Below are 17,076 nucleotides of genomic sequence, written 5' to 3'. Positions count from 1 at the left end.
ATAAAGTATAAGATTTTTTTTTTTTTCCAGTCTTGTCCAAGACAGATTGGATTCTGATCATATGTCTGTATGTCTCCAATGTCAATGCTCTCATTCATCTCTCTAGAACCTCTAGTTCGTCATAAGCACTGAAGAAACAGGCACCTGGCTGGAAACGGAATGTAAACATTGCGCAGTGCAACTGAGATCTGTGTGAGGGCATAATAGATATTAAGGACACAGCTTTTCTGAATCTTGACCATAGGGTTGTATCGCTACCGACGGGAGTAGGACACTAGGCAGAAAAGAAATACAGCATCACCTATAGGCAGTACTAGCTGGTATAAAACCACCTCTCTGCTATAGGCAATCCAGTTCTTTCTACCTAGTGTTAGGAGTAAGGACCTCCCCTGCTGGGGCCCCTGGTTCCACAAGTTTTTTTTCTTTTCTTTTTTCCTGCGGAGATCTGCAATCAACAGCCGGGCTGGGCGACAGGCTGGATAATCTAGACCCAGTAGTCACCCCAGTCACTGCGTTCCCCATCTACGGTTGACGATTCTCCTATAAGAGTGTTTTTGTAGCCCCTGCTTCGCTCCCATGCACACATTGGCTGGTGGTACGCTGGTTCTCCTGGTTGATACCTCAGGTGTTCACGGTCCAGCCAAGCGTGTTTGGATCCTCAATGCTTTGATGTATTTGTCTACTGCTGGGGTAAAGGCAGCCCTTTTGTGGTTCCACTGCGCTTTGTGCTACTTTACTCCTAGGGGAGACCCTTCTGCAGGAGTAGACCTCTGCTCCTGTGGTGGATCCTTCCATTCTTGGTTGAATAAAGCCACCATGCTTCTGACACTGCTTTCCGAGCTGGATTGCCTATAGCAAAGAGGGGGTTTTATACCAGGTATATAAAGGAATAAATCATCCCTCAGGAGTACTTTCATATTTGCCCCTCTTTTTTCTTTTGGACCCTATGGGTTCAAGTAAGTTGTAGCTGAAAAGCTTCTCTAGTCCAGGGCAGCTCTGGTCTTACTGGGACATTGTTTTTTGGTTACCTCCTATCTGGTCTTAGTTTTTGGAGAGCGGTTTTTTCTTTGTGTTAGTCACACTTCAGGCTATGACTCTTTCCATGTTGGGAAATAGGTTTTCCCTCCCATTGTACTCCCCTCACTAGTGTAAGTATTCTGGTTTTCTGACCTCAGGTTTATTCCCGTACTGTCTTGCCTCCTTACCAGGTGAGGTTGGCCTCATCCATTGCCAGCTTCAGGCATTGGTCCTTTTGGTAACTCTTGAGCTGCACACGGTCCCCATTTTTGTTTATGTCGGGCCTATTCGTTGCTTGCTGTTGCTTACCCCTGCTTTTTAGGTATCATGACATATGACTGTCCATGTACCTCAAAGACCAAGAAAGAAAATAGGATTTCTGTATTCACCATATTCCATTTCTTAAAATCTGTTAGAGGGTTGGGACTTATTTCCCTTAAGTTAATGATCATGCTCTTAATACTGCTTGCTAACAAATGAAGCATACTGGTATTAGGAGGGGGCTATCCTGGGATGGCCTACAGACTTCCTTGTTTGCCAGTGACCAGTCCCTCCTGTAGGCAGCAGCAAAACCCAACAGTATGTGTCGTCCTATGTCCCTTGATGGATCCAAGATGAGATTTTATGGTGAACACAACAATCCTATTATATATGTATGTGTGTGTTTCTGTATTGAAATATATGTAATTGCGTGTGTGTGTTTAGATGAGAAATGCATCCACAGGACGTGTCACGAGTAGCTGAGGTTTGTGCCAGATGTGTATCAATGCACATACTGTACACACTAGGCAATTTTGCTAAGTTTCATGCTTTTTTCTTACAGATGGATGTAATGTGTGTTTTTATGCTCTTCTTTTTTTTTTTTCTTCAAGTTGAACGCATCAGATGACCGTGGCATAGATATTGTAAGAGGTCCCATATTAAGTTTTTCCAGCACTAGAACCATATTTAAGTAAGTATATAATGACACTGTGTTTTATGTGTATGGTGTGTTTTTTTTTTTTTTTTTTTTGTTTTTTTTTCTTTTAATATGTTTTTGGATGTTAGTGTTAACCGATTTGCTGTCCAGGGCAATTTTGATCATTTTCATTTAACTTTATTGCTTTCACAAAGGATGAACAAGACCCCTTGTATTAGATTTGGGCAGTGGCAGGCACTCTATGGAGAGTCGGGGGTCTGTTACTCTGATCCATCCTCCAAGGCAGCTGATCAGACAGCTGCTGCGGGGGGGGGGCAGTGATGTGAACGAAGGCAGAGCTGTGGGGGGTTATGATGTGAAGAGGGGACAGAGGACACCACTGTGGGGGCTGGGGGCTGTGCAGGGGAGGCAGAGGACTCTGTTGAAGGGGGCAACAGAGGACACAGCTGTGAATGGGAAAATGTAATGTGAACGGAAGATTGTGATGTGGTATGCTAGGGGGACTGAGGACGCTGATGTAAGAACGTGATTGTGATGTGACATAAACGAGCGATTCAGAGCTCTGCTGTAAGAAAATTTACTGATCAGACCTCCAAGAATTTTAATTCAATACCCTTGATCTAGAGGATCCTTGATCTAGAGGATCTCGCCTGCAAAGTAGCCTTTTTGGTCACCATCATGTCTGTCAAACATGTTTCTGAACTTACGGCCCTTTGCTGTAAAGAGTCTTTCTTCATGCTTCACAATCGCAAGGTTGCCTTACTCTAAATGCTATCCTTTCTCCCGAAATTGGTCTTGGTATTCTACCTCAATGAGTACATTGCATGACCATCCTTATGCCCTGCTCATAAGCATCCCAGAGTAATCGCTGTACTTTGATCCTTAGATTGTACCCCAAAGCTACTGGTCAAATCAGATGGATGGATTCAGTCTGTCCTGTACATGTGATCTTGCAAGGGATACCCTACTTCAGAGTTCACCTTCGCACAACGGATAAGGAATCTGATCGTGAGAGCTTACATTCTCAAAGAGAAGACTTCTCCTGCACTTTTTACATGCCCATTCCATCTCAAAGTTCTTGCAGCGGAACTCTGAAGTCTTATGAACTTTGTTGTTTGGGTCTGTTGGCACAGTTATGTTTGCCTCATTGCTGCCCACCCTTCTTAGTCATTGTATTGGGACACTCCATGGTGTATAAATAGTCTGCCTATGTCCTCTACTGTACAAGTGCAGAAGAATTTTGACTTGCCTGTAGATTTCATATCTTGGTGTGTAGGACACAGGCAACCTCTTCCATTCCTTGGATAGGGTTATAGGGGAGGTGCCCAGGTCCTCTTAAGGTTTGCCAGTGTCCAATCATCTAAAGGTCTGAAGATAAATTCCTATAACCCATGGTGTATGAATGCCTGTGTCCTGTACTGTTCCAATATATGGAATTTACAGGCAAGTCACAATTCCTCTTTTTTTTTTTTTTTTTATTTTTTTTTTTTTGGTCCTTGATAAATTGTGTCAATTGTACAGATGCGGGAGTCTTGTTTTGTCTTAAAGTGACAGCTGCCTCTCCTTTACAGAAAAGGCTTCAAGCTTGTGATTTTGGATGAAGCAGATGCAATGACTCAGGATGCGCAGAACGCTCTAAGACGAGGTAAAATGACAATTCAGCTGCCATATTCCTGGGAATGCTACAAATTTGCCAGATCTTCTGAAAATTTCAGATGGACATAACAGTCTGTCTTGTCTTTGTTACAGATACTGAATTTATGCAGTTGGCATATCTATCATGATTTTTACTATAGCGACTTGCTGTAATAATAAATTCTCTGCAGTAACTAAAAGTTTGCTCCTAAGAAAATGTTAAACGGGGTGGGGGGGAGCGTTTGGGGAAAACATGGGTTTTCACATATGCACACTACACAGGCTTAGTGTTTATTACATAATCTGCCATAATGGAGAACATAATGATTGGGATTCTAATTTAAAGTTATTGTAAAGGCTCGTGTGTTTTTTTTTTTTATGACAAATATATCATACTTGCCTCCACTGTGCAGCTCGTCTTGCAGAGTGGCCCCGGACATCCTCTTCTGCGGTCCCTCGGCGGCTCTCGCTGCTCCTCCCTGCAACAGATAACCCCCTAGGAGCAGCGCTCTCCAGGGGGATTACCTCGCGGGCGAGCTCCCCAGTCCAGCATTTGTGTCCATAGACACGAATGCTGGACTCGGCCCCGGCGCCTGCGTCATTGGATTTGATTGACAGCAATGGGAGCCAATGGCTGCACTGCTATCAATCTATCCAATCAAGAGCCGAGAACCCCGGGCAGAGGAAGAGCGCGTCTCCGGCGTGTGAAATTCCAGGGCTCAGATAAGTAAAACGGGGGGCCAGTCACTGCCAGGTGTTTTTTCACCTTAATGTGCATTAAGGTGAAAAAACACGAGGGTTTACAACCCCTTTAAATTTTACACATCCTTTGCCTTTCCTCCAAGACAAGACACAAATTCTGGTGATTTAATTTATACAGAGTGAATCTGATATAATTAAATTGAATAGGCTTGCATGTCCTGTAAATTAAAATAACATGGCTTTTTAGAAGCATAAAAATACTTTTCAAATTGTCTTCATACCAAGATGTGTTGTCGGTGCTGAGAAGCTTCATCTTTGTTTCTGCAACATATTAAATGACCTGGCTGTGATTAACAACCAGCTTCTGTACCATGCCCTCCTATCAGAAGTAAGGTAATGGTGACAAGTCACATAACTTCTGACTGGACAAAATTGTGGATCCTGCAGATAACATGTAATCGCTAATTAAAGGACATATTAATTTTTAGAAATTTTGTCCTTAAAGTTGACCTTGGAATAAAATGCAAAGTTTTCTTTACAATGTCCAGGCACCCTCTACCTCCACAAATCTCCCAGTAATAGGTATAAAATTTACTTGTAAAGTACACGCCAAGTAAGAACTGGTTGCGGTCAAGAGTTTGTGCAGCGCAATTTTAATAACAGAAAAAAGTCCAATATTCTATTTTTTTTTTCTTGTATAACCTATAACTATTAAGTAGTAATGAATATTACTCCCTATAGACTTCCATCTTATAGATCTCCAAGTGGAAGGTTTCTCAGCAGGCTAGGCTTTTCTTCCATCTTAATTAGGCTGCTTTCACACTGAGGCGCTATAGCGCTAAAAATAGCGCCTGTAAAGAGCCACTCCTCTCACTCCAGTTTGAAAGCCCGAGTGCTTTCACACTGGAGCGGTGCGCTTGCAGGACGGTAAAAAAAGTCCTGCAAGCAGCATCTTTGCAGTGCTGTAGGAGTGGTGTATACACCGCTTCTAAATCGCCCCTGCCCATTGAAATCAATGGGCAGCACCGATGGCTAAGCGTCACTGCAACTGCGCTTTTCAGTCGGTTTTAACCCTTTTTCGGCCGCTAGCGAGAGCCGAATGGTGCCGCCAAAACGACGGTAAAGCGCCGCTAAAAATAGCAGCGCTTTACCGCCGAAGCCTCAGTGCGAAAGCACTCTTATGCCGCATAATCAGGATTCCGAGAACAAAATCCATAGTTTTTTTTCCGACGGATGTTGGCTCAAACTTGTCTTGCATACACACGGTCACACAAATCTTGTCGGAAATTCCGATCGCCAAGAACGCGGTGACGTACAACACGCACGACAAGTCGAGACAAAATGAAGTTCAATAGCCAGTGCGGCTCTTCTGCTTGATTCCGAGCATGCGTGGAACTTTGTGCTTCGGAATTGTGTACACGCGATCGGAATTTACGACAACAGATCTGAAATTTTGTTTGTCGGAATTTCCGACGGAAAATGTCCGATGGAGCCTACACACGGTCGGAATTTCCGACAACAAGCTCCCATCGAACATTTCCCGTCAGAAAATCCGGCCGTGTGTACGCGGCATTAGAGTTTGTGTTTAATTTTTTTGCAATTTTTTTTGTATTTGCCTTTCCAGTGTAAAATAGTATATTGGTTAGCCTACTTGCTGTGGTGGGCCTTTTCTTGAAAACTCTGTCATTTATAGTTTCTGGCTTGCAGTTGGTACATTTTCTTACAGAAAACTGTTAATCAATTTTACTTATCTTTTAAACAAAAATGTCTTATGATTTCATTTGCTCCTTATTTTATCTCTTTGCAGTGATTGAGAAGTTTACTGAGAACACCCGCTTCTGTATGATTTGTAATTACCTGTCTAAGATCATTCCAGCTCTGCAGTCCAGGTGCACACGGTTCCGCTTCGGTCCCTTGAACTCAGAGATGATGATTCCCAGACTGGAGCATGTAGTCCAACAAGAGAAGTTAGTTTTTAAAGCTGTTTTCCAACAAATCTCCAACTGCTGCTTCTTCTGAAAAATAATTTTGAACCCTTCTTTTTGGTAGCGTGCAAATTAGTCCAGATGGAATGAAGGCCCTGGTGACCCTCTCCAATGGTGACATGCGCAGAGCACTAAATATATTGCAGGTATGAATTTTTTATGCCAGTGCTTTACACTGTTGTGAACTAGCAGTAAATTATGCCCGTCTGCCATAAAAACACACATTTCATCCATAAATTTCTCAGGAAGGTTCATGTACATCTAGCATTGCAAAAGTTAATTCCAATTATATGTTGATCACATACATGGATACAAGCAATAATAGAAGTTTATTTGAAAGATACCATTTGAAAGGTACATCATAGTCATTTACACATAGTGACTAATCGTACATCACAGGACACAGAGGACTTCATGTTCCTGGCTACTTAGAGTTGTGCTCATAAGCTTACATACCCTCGCAGAATTTGATTTCTTGGCAATTTTTCAGAGAATATGAATGATAACACAAACTTTTCTTTCACTCATGGTTAGTGTTTGGCTGAAGCCATTTATTATCAAATGTGTTTACTCTTTTTAAATCATAATGTCAACAGAAATTACCCTGATCAAAAGTTTAGATACCCCAGTTCTTAATACCGTTTATTGCCCCCTTTAACATCAGTGACAGCTTGAAGTCTTTTGTGGTATTTGTGGATGAGGCTCTTTATCTTCTCAGATGGTGACGCTGCCTTTTTCTCTCGGCAAAAAGCTTCCAGTTTCCTGTAAAATCTTGGGCTGTGTTACATGAACTGCACCTATAGGATCTCCCCAAAGTGGCTCAATAATATTGAGGTCAGGAGACTGAGATGGCCACTCCAGAACCTTCACTTTATTCTACTGTAGCCAATGACAGGTCAACTTGGCCTTGTATTTTGGATCATTGTCATGTTGGAATGTCCAAGTACATCCAATGCGCAGCTTTCTGGCTGATGAATGCAAATGTTCCTCCAGTATTTTTTGATAACATACTGCATTCAACTTGCCATCAATTTTGACCAAATTTCCTGTGCCTTTTGTATCTCGCACGTCCCCAAAACATCAGTGATTCACCTCCGTACCTTTCATCATAGGCCTTGTTGACTCCTCTCCAAATGTAGCATTTATGGTTGTGGCCAAAAAGCTCAATTTTGGTCTCATCACTCCAAATTACTTTGTGCCAGAAGGTTTGAGGCTTGTCTCTGTGCTGTTTGGCGTATTGTAAGCGGGATACTTTGTGGCATTTACATAGTAATGGCTTTCTTCTGGTGACTCGACCGTGCAGCCCATATTTCTTCAAGTGCCTTCTTATTGTGCATCTTGAAACAGCCACAATACATGTTTTCAGAGAGACCTGTATTTTACCTAAAGTTATTTGTGGGTTTTTCTTTGCATCCTGAACGATTTTCCTGGCAGTTGTGGCTGAAATTTTAGTTGGTCTACCTGACCGTGGTTTGGTTTCAACAGAACCCCTCATCTTCCACTTCTTGATTAGAGTTTTAACACTGCTGATTGACATTCTCAATTTCTTGGATATATTTTTATATCCCTTTCCTGTTTTATACAGTTCAACTACCTTTTCCCGCAGATCCTTTGACAATTCTTTTGCTTTCCCCATGACTCAATCCAGAAACGTCAGTGCAGCACTGGATGAAAGATGCAAGGGTCTGTCGGGAGTCCAAAAACTCATTGACCTTCTTTTATACACACACACTAATTACAAGCAAAGAGATCACAGGTGAGGATGGTTATCTTTAATGGCCATTCAAACCCCTTTGTGTCAACTTGTGTCCATGTTATCAGGCCAAAATTGCCAGGGTATGTAAACTTGATCAGGGTAATTTGGTAGTTTCTGTTGCCATTATGATTTAAAAAGAGTAAATAAATGAGATAATAAATGGCTTCAGCCAAAGACTAACCATGAGTGAAAGAAGTTTTTGTGTTATCATTCATATTCTCTGAAAAATTGCCAAGAAATCATAAGTTTTGCCAGGGTATGTAAACTTATGAGCACAACTGTATGTTATGCTGCCACCTTCAGATAAATGGACAGAGGCCAATAAAAGGCAGGAATCCCTACCCAGGCATAATGTCTCCCAGCTCAGCTAAGTCTCTCTTTTCAGGTGCTGGATGTGCCTACACATTTCTCTCTGAAGATCTCCTTTCAGGGGCTTAATAACTCTAATTCCCCTGCAGGTGTAGGGAAGTACAGTACCTTATCTGATTTAGTTTTCTATGGCCAGAATTAACTGTACTTGGACCCCACATGCAAGAGTGGGCTTGTAATGTTGGCACTGGATACTGTGGGCATCGATCTCCAGGGTGCAGTGTATCTGGTAACCTTGCTGGGCTGGTGCTTTACAAGTCCAAGGCCGCGTTCCCCCTTGAAGCCTAGTAGAGTCCATGCAGGCCCTGCTAGCTTTGTTATCTGTGGCTTGGCATTGCCTGCTTTTGCTAAGTCTGTGATCTACAAGTACCCCAGATCCTTTTCCATCATTGATCCTCCCAGGGGAGCCCCTCCTAATATGTATTCGGCTTGTTTATTTTTGACCCTCATGTGCCATGTGGCTGCCCTACCCCTTATTTAGTTAACCACTTGCCGCCCACCTACCGTCAAATGATGACGGGGAACGGCCGTTCTCGCGCACCGGTAGCGTGGCGATCGCGGCAGCGCCATGTTGCTAGGTCACGGCGCGTCCCCGGTCTCTGTAAAGGGCTACGGCTCTTTAACCATGTGATCGGCTGTGTCTAATCACAGCCGGTCACATATAAACACGGAGATGCAGGTAATCGGCGCTCCTCGCCTCACACTGACAGAGTGTGTGGTGAGGAGAGCTGATCAGTCGCATCTCCTCGCAGAGAACATGTAGATATGTAATTAGGGCACTGATCGCAATAGCCCCCACCAGTGCCAGCAATGAGTGCCCACCAGTACCGACCACTGCCAGCAATCAGTACCCATTAGTGATGCCAGTCAGTGCTGGCTATCGGTGATGCCCATCAGTGCTGCCTATTTGCCGTCTATGCGTGCCCATCAGTGCAGCCTATCGGTGCCCATAAGTGCGGCATAGACGTGCCACCTCATCAGTGCTGCCTCATTAGCACCCATCAGTGAAGGAGAAAAATGTACTTATTTACAAAATTTACTGACAAACTAAGAAAAACATTTTTATCATTTTTTCCTAAAAAAAAAAAAAACCAGAAGTGATTAAATGCCACCAAAAGGAAGAAATTATAAAAATGTCACATGTTTACAGTGTAGCATGACCGTGCAATTGTCATTCAAAGTGTGACAGCGCTGAAAGCTGAAAAATGGCCTGGGCAGGAAGGGGGTAAAAGTGCCCTCTATTGAGGTGGTTAAGGTCTTGAAGTAATCTACAACCCCAATTCCAAAAAAAGGTAATTTTGAAAACGATGGCAGCAACACGTCTCAAAAGTTGGGACAGGGCAACAAAAAGCTATCAAAGTAAGTGGTATTAACAATGAAGAGCTGGAAGAACATTTTGCAACTAATTAGGTTAATTATCAACAGGACCGTAACATGATTGGGTATAAAAAGAGCATCTTGGAGAGTCAGCGTTTCAAAAGTAAAGATGGGCACATGATCGCCAATCTGAAAAGCTGTGTCTAAAAATTGAACAATTTTAAATGTTTCTCAACATAAAATTGCAATGACTTTAAATATATCAAAATCCGCAGTATATAATCTCAACAGTCTGAGAATCTGAAGAAATATGTGTACGCAAGGGACAAGGCCGAAACACAATATTGGTTGCCTGTGATATATTGGCCAGAAGGCACTGCATTAAAAACAGGTATGATTCTGTGATGGACATGGGCTCTGGAATACTACCAAAAATCATTGTCTGTGAACACAGTTCGCCGTGCCATCCAAAAATGCAAGATAAAGCTCTATTGTGCAAAAGTCATATCTGAACCAAAGTTCATTTTAAAATGGTCTGTTGCAAGGTTGAAACCTGTTCTATGGCTTATCGTGGCTCAGTTCAGAAGTCTGCATGGTATGGGGGTGCATTAGTGCGTATGGAATGGGCAGCTTGCACATCTGGAAGGGTACCATCAATATTGAAAGATATATCCAGGTTTTGGAGCAGCATATGCTGAGGCAGGGATGGGACAATATTACTCTCCCAAAACGCCAGCAACTGGTCTCAGTTCCCAGACAATTACAGTATGTTAAGGCATGCTACACCGTGATAAACCTGTCCCAACTTTTTTGAGACATGTTTCTGCCATAAATTTAAAAATGTACCTTATTTTCTTAAAATGGTACATTTTCTCAGTTTTAAAATGTGATACATTTTCTATGGTGAATAAAATATGGATTTATGAGATTTGCAAATCATTGCATTTTGTTTTTAATGTAGAATTTTACACAGCGTCCCAAATTTTTTGGAATTGGGGCTGTATATCATGTGCCAAAGTTATTACCCTGCATCATTTAGTATCATCGACAAACACTGAAATTGAGAAACTTGAGTCCGACCCCTGTGTCATTTAATAAACAAATGAAAAAACATCGGCCCAAAGACAGAAGCCTGGGGCACACCACTCACAACTTTCAGACCATTCAGAGAATGAGTGCTTTATCACTAATCTAGGTACATAGAATTTCATGAATGCCAACAGACCTTGTTTTATAGACAAACATTTGAGGTACAGTATCAAATGCAAAATGTAGATAAACTGCATCCACTGAACTTCAACTATCCAGTTTCTCACTTACCACTTCATAGAACGACAGGTTGGTCTGACAAGAACTATCTTTCATAAATCCATGCTGCTTGTCACTTGTTTACATAGTAGGCAAGGTTGAAAAAAGGCACAAGTCCAACCTATATGTGTGATTTTATGTCAATATTACATTGTTTAACCTTGTATGTTATGATCGTTCGGGGGTTTATCTAATAGTTTTTTGAAATTTATAGATACCCACTGCTTAAACCACCTCATGTGGAAGGGGATTCCACATCCTAACCGCTCTCACAGTAAAGCACCCTCTACACAGTTTAAGGTTAAACCGCTTTTCTTCTAATTTTAGTGAATGGCCACATGTCTTATTAAATCCCCTTACGCAGAAAAGTTTTATCCCTATTGTGGGGTCACCAGTACGGTATTTGTACATTGTCATATCTCAAGCATCTCTTCTCCAGAGAGAACAAGTTCAGTGCTCGTAACCTTTTCTCATAACTAATGTCCTCCAGACCCTTCATTCGTTTTGTTGCCCTTCTCTGTACTCTCTCCTGTTCCAGCACACCCTTCCTGAGGACTGGTGCCCAGAACTGGATAGCATACTCCAAGTGTGGCCGGACCAGAGTCTTGTAGAGTGGGAGAATTATCGTTTTATCTCTGGAGTTCATCCTCTTTTTAATGTATAACAATATTCTGTTTGGTTTGCTTGCAGCAGCTTGGCATTGCATGCCATTGCTGAGCCTGTCATCTACTAGGACCCTAGGTCCTTCTCCATCCTAGATTCCCCCAGAAGTTCTCCCCCCAGTGTATAGATTTCATTCATATTTTTGCCACCCAAATGCATTATTTTACATTTTTCAACATTAAACCTCATTTGCCATGTAGTTGCCCACCCCGTTAATTTATTCAGATCTTCTTGCAAGGTGTCCACATTTTTTGGAGAAGTTATTGCTGTGCATAGCTCTGTATTGTCCGCAAATACAGAGATTGAACGGGTTATCCCATCCTCCAGGACGTTTATGTATAAATTAAATAAATGGGATTGGTCCCAGGACAGAACCCTGGGGGAACCCACTTTCCACCCTGCCCATTCCGAGTACTCCCTATTTATCACTACCCTCTGAACTTGTCCCTGTAGCCAGTTTTCAATCCATGTACTCACCCTATGGTCCATGACAACTGACCTTACTTTGTACAGTAAACGTTTATGGGGAACTGTATCAAATGCTTTTGCAGAATCCAGATGCACCACGTCTACGGACCCTCCATCTAGATGGCAGCTCACCTACTCGTAGAAGGTTTATAGATTGGTTTGGAAAGAAAGATTCTTCATGAATCCATGCTGATTACTGCTAATGATACAGTTGTCATTGCTAAAATCTTGTATATAGTCCCTTATCATCCCCTTCAAGAGCTTGTCTACAATTAATGTGAAAAGAAACGGGGGGCGCACGCCTCTAAGTGTAACATTTAAACAGTATCATTTATTGCACAAGATTAAAAACACTTACTAGATATAAGTGGGACTCATGCTCGTCATAAGGTTGACAGCTGATGCAAAACAGAGCACATATAGAGCTAAAAAAGGCCAAAAATCAAACTAATGCTCGGCTTCCACTAATGCGACCTATCATGCAACTTGGGACTGCAAAGTCGCACGACAAGTCGTTCTCCATGACTTTCAATGAGCATCGTTCGCATCTGCGCGACTTCAAGTTGCAGCGACTTCAAAGCCGTCCCTGCACTACTCTGGTCCCATATATATAAAGGGGAGAAATATATTATAATATCTATAGATATAGATATATATTTACGCACACATATTAAAAATATGTGAAAATTAATATGGAAGAATGACATTATGTAATTTATGTACAGAATTCATATATTTGTAAAAGAGACATCATAAAATGTATGCTTGTGAGATATGGATTATTGCATACTGTATAGCCACACAAATGCAGATGCACACCTATGTATGTGGGAGATGGTTACTTACAATCCCACCACCCCCAACCGCAGACTAGGGACCCAACGATATCCAAATTTAAAGATGATGACCGTACAGTTCTACTGTAAAAATAGTATTAAAGAAGCTGGTATCTACATACATGTATTATAACAGAGTATGTATCGCAATCTCTTCGTTAAGCCCCCCTGGTGAGAGAGTACTTAGAGTATATCCAGAAGGTCTCCTGCTGGCACAGCCATTTAAAACGCTTCGCAGCAGGAAGATCTCTGGAGATTGCCTCAATCACGCAGACCTGTAGACCCACAGTGGATTTTTTGCGATCCTTCAGAAAGTGTCTGGGGACACTGTCGCATTCCTGCTTAATGAATCGTCTGTATACCAAATCGTTGGCGTAAGGGACGGATGGTCCTTCCTACATACAGGCATTAGTGGAAGCCAAGCATTAGTTTGATTTTTGGCCTTTTTTAGATCAATATGTGCTCTGTTTTGCATCAGCTGTCAACCTGTGTAAGCACAACTATTTATAACCTACTATTTTTCCAAAATTTCTTCATAACATTGCCTTTGGTCCACTGACTATTTGTAGTTCTACGGCTGCAGACATCATGCCCAGGAGGGTGTATTTAATGATGCTCTCCTCCCAGAGAACAGGCCAGTAGAAGGAGCTGTTCTGCTCCGCTCCGAGTGCGTAGCCTTTCATTCCACAGAGACAGTCCTGACCCCTTCCTCCCACCCCCTGCTGCTGACATAATTTCCTTTTCCGGTTCAAGCTGGACAGCATGGAGCTGACTACTTCCTGATTTTCCTGAATGTACAGCTATTCAGCACAACATCACACCAGAACCTTTCCCAGCTACCCGGATCGTGCGAGGAGCCTGTGGGACGCAGTATAACTGCCAGGACTACATACCGTGTTTCCCCGAAAGTAAGACAGTGTCTTACTTTCTTTTTATCCCTAAAAGCCCCACTATGTCTTACTTTCGGGGTATGTCTTATATTGGGAAAAAATTGTCGAATTTTTTGTTTTAACCATAAAATTAACATTTATTAACAACCTGAACAGTATTGTATTCACCACAAAACAGGTTAATAAAAGGAAGTGCCAAGAATGTCTTGTTACAACATTGCATAACATGTAAAACAATGAAAAATGGTAAGAACGAACAGTGGAATACTGGAAGATAAAACAGATTTATTCCATGACAACCATGTCATCATTCTCAGGGATATCATCATAAACATCCGCACTCTTAGGTTCCTGTGGATTTTCGTGTTTTGTATGTTGTCCATGGTCCTGATGGACCACGGAAAACATTATTGCTGCTCCAGCAGAGGAGAACTGTAATCCCACACAGCCCGGTATGTTGGGACTTGTAGTCCTCCTCAGCTGCATCTTGCGGTTACAATAAGAGCTGCAGAGAATCTCTTCACACCCCCCTCCCCCTCCTTGGTCTCTCTCTGTATGACCAGCACTGACCTTTTTCCGGGAGGACACAGAGCCAGTGACACCTGTCGGCAGACTGATCAAAACGGCGCTGTCTCTTCAGTCAGAGGGGGAGGGCACTGGCCAGGCAAATCCCCCCGTGTTTCCCCGAAAGTAAGACATATGTCTTACTTTCGGGGTACGGCTTATATTAGCTGACCCCTCTGAAACTCCCGATACGTCTTACAATCGGGGGTGTCTTACTATCGGGGAAACACGGTACTTATGATGAGCATGACTCCCAGTTATATCTTGTAAGTGTTTTTAATCTTGTGCAATAAATGATACTGTTTTAATATTACACTTAGAGGCGCCCCCTGTTTGTTTTATATGTTTTGCAGAGTTGCTGGACACACTCTGAGGATGGCTGCCTCTTTTTAAATCTCCCCCTTACCGTGGTTCAACTTTAGGTAAAAACACAGACTGACTAATCATATGTACGCTAAGGGCATGGCCTCCTGGAGCGCCAGATACCCAATTTCCCTACAATTGATGTTAGGCTAACTGGTCTGTAATTCCCAGGGACGTATCTTGGCCCTTTTTTAAATATTTACAATAGGAAGTGCAGCGCAATATACAGAAAAATCACAACAGAATAATATATAAAAGAATGAATAAATATGGCAGAAAGTCCGGAAAAAAGTCCTTAAACTGGTGTACTACAAGTCTCAGAAGATTCAGCAAAAAGACTCCACCGGTGACAATCAGAACAACAGTGAGTATATGGTGACAGACCCTCCACATCTGGTAGTATATCTACGCTCACCTCACTGCATGGACTCCTGAGCTAACAGGCAGTCAATGCAAGCAGACCCCACATAACAAGGTAAATCAATAGCGACAATTCCTCCAGAGTTGAGGAAGTTCAATCGAACGTAACGCGTATGGGTGAGGAGCTACGCTTGGATGATGTCACCCGCTGCCATCCATACAATACATGTACACAGTGTTTGTATGAAGAGCCTGTATTTTATCTGTAAAATGTGAGTAGCCTGTTTTTGGGCTTTTAATAAATTTAACTGCTATGATTGCACAGTGAGCACTTGGATCCTTCCATCCTTTTTTTTTTTTTTTTTTTTTTTTTTTTTTTTTATTATACGTATTTGTTAATTGTTCCTTGATGTAAAAACTCTGGAGGCATTGTCCCTATTGATTTACCAGCTACCTACCTTGTGTGGGATCTGCTTGCATTGACTGTTAGCTCAGGAGTCCCATGCAGTGAAGTGAGCGTAGATATACTACCAGAGGTGGAGGGTCTGTCACCATATACTCACTGTTCCGATTGTCACCGGTGGAGTCTTTTTGCTGAATCTTCTGAGACTCGTTCTATTCGAAGGAGTATGTTAGTTTGGACCATCCTTAGATGCCTTCATCCAGAAGGTGACTGTGGGTAAAAGCATATTCTTACCGCTAAAGAATAAGGTGAAGGTAAAGGGGCAAAAACTGGTAACACCTTTTGAGAATCCAAGAAGAGTACCTTACCATAAGAAGGACTGGCCCCAGAAGTCCTACAGAGGCAAGTACGTTTCTCAATGGAAGGGTGCCTCCACTTGTGCAGGGTGGGAGCAGTTGACGTTGATCTGTCTTTGCAGGAAGACAGTCTGCAGTTTGGTGTTCAGAGGCTACAAGCTGGAGTTACACTGCTTTCCCCCTCTGTGCTTTATGCCCTCGAGGGTACCCGGAAAGACTAGTTTCTTTGCAGCTCTGAAAAGCCTGCTGTCCCAGGGGACATCTCAGCAGTTGAGGGGCATTTTAGTGTTCCTGGACATCCTGCTTCTCAGGGAGCAATCGGCTCAGAAGCTGTTGTCAAATGTTCAGCAGTTGGTACGGGACAGACGTCAGGAGTTCTTGGCTCTGCCAATGCATCAGACTTGCAAGACCAGGTCCGCTCTGGAATGGTGGATATCCACACAGATGCTGAATGCATGAAAATCCTTCATTCCGGTGAACTGAAGAAATTGAATATGAGTGCCATCCTGTCAGGCTGGGGTGGTGTTCTGTAAAAGTTGCTATTCAACATCCTGTAACTTCGGGTGATTTGGCTGGCTCTCCTACATTGGTCAGTCTACCTTTTTTAAAGGTCTCTCCTTTAGGGTGCAGTTGGACAATGCTATACTGCAGCACACTCCAAGGAGCGATGACAAATTGCACTGCTCAGGAACAAGACCTGTCGAAGAGGGCCTGAGCTTGTCTTGAGCAGAACTTAATGTTCTTGCTCACTTCACTGTGCACATTCCCAGCTGTCAGCAGCTGAATCATGGAGAATGAGCCTGTCGCTGGGAAGTGTCCCTAGAGATTTTTCTTTGGTGAGGAATGCCAGATGTGGCTCTCTTGATTCAACAAGCGATCCTCAGGCGTTAGCAGTAGATGACCTGGTAGCTCCTTGGAGTCATTTTTCCCTGATGGTAGTAGTCATTGGCTCTTCCAGATCAGACAGATTTGCTATTACGGGGTCTAATATTGCATCCTACCTTTCCCCTTGGCTGTTGAGGCACAAGTCCTGAGCGACAGGGGTATTCTTGACTCTGACCATCCTCGAGGCTAGAAATTTGACCTCCATTGTACACGAAAGACTCTTCCTGGTTAAGGGGGTAGTAAGTTTCATCACTGGAGTGCATTTTGCCTTCTCCAATCT

General features: G+C 42.7%; 1 protein-coding gene across 1 annotated transcript in view; it reads left to right on the top strand.

Moving 5' to 3' along the window:
* The window catches only part of RFC5 (replication factor C subunit 5), a 92,955-nt gene that overhangs the window by 21,118 nt on the left and 54,761 nt on the right, over positions 1-17,076 (top strand). The window contains exons 4-7 of the mRNA XM_073625650.1: positions 1,890-1,969; positions 3,508-3,581; positions 6,081-6,240; positions 6,323-6,404. Of these exons, the coding sequence (XP_073481751.1) occupies positions 1,890-1,969; positions 3,508-3,581; positions 6,081-6,240; positions 6,323-6,404 (396 nt within the window). The remainder of the gene's footprint in view (positions 1-1,889; positions 1,970-3,507; positions 3,582-6,080; positions 6,241-6,322; positions 6,405-17,076) is intronic.

This window comes from Aquarana catesbeiana, linkage group LG01 (assembly GCF_042186555.1).
Source record: "Aquarana catesbeiana isolate 2022-GZ linkage group LG01, ASM4218655v1, whole genome shotgun sequence".
NCBI classification, from domain to species: Eukaryota; Metazoa; Chordata; class Amphibia; order Anura; family Ranidae; genus Aquarana; species Aquarana catesbeiana.
Note: the sequence above shows the minus strand (reverse complement) of the source record. Positions and strands in the feature narration are given on the sequence as shown.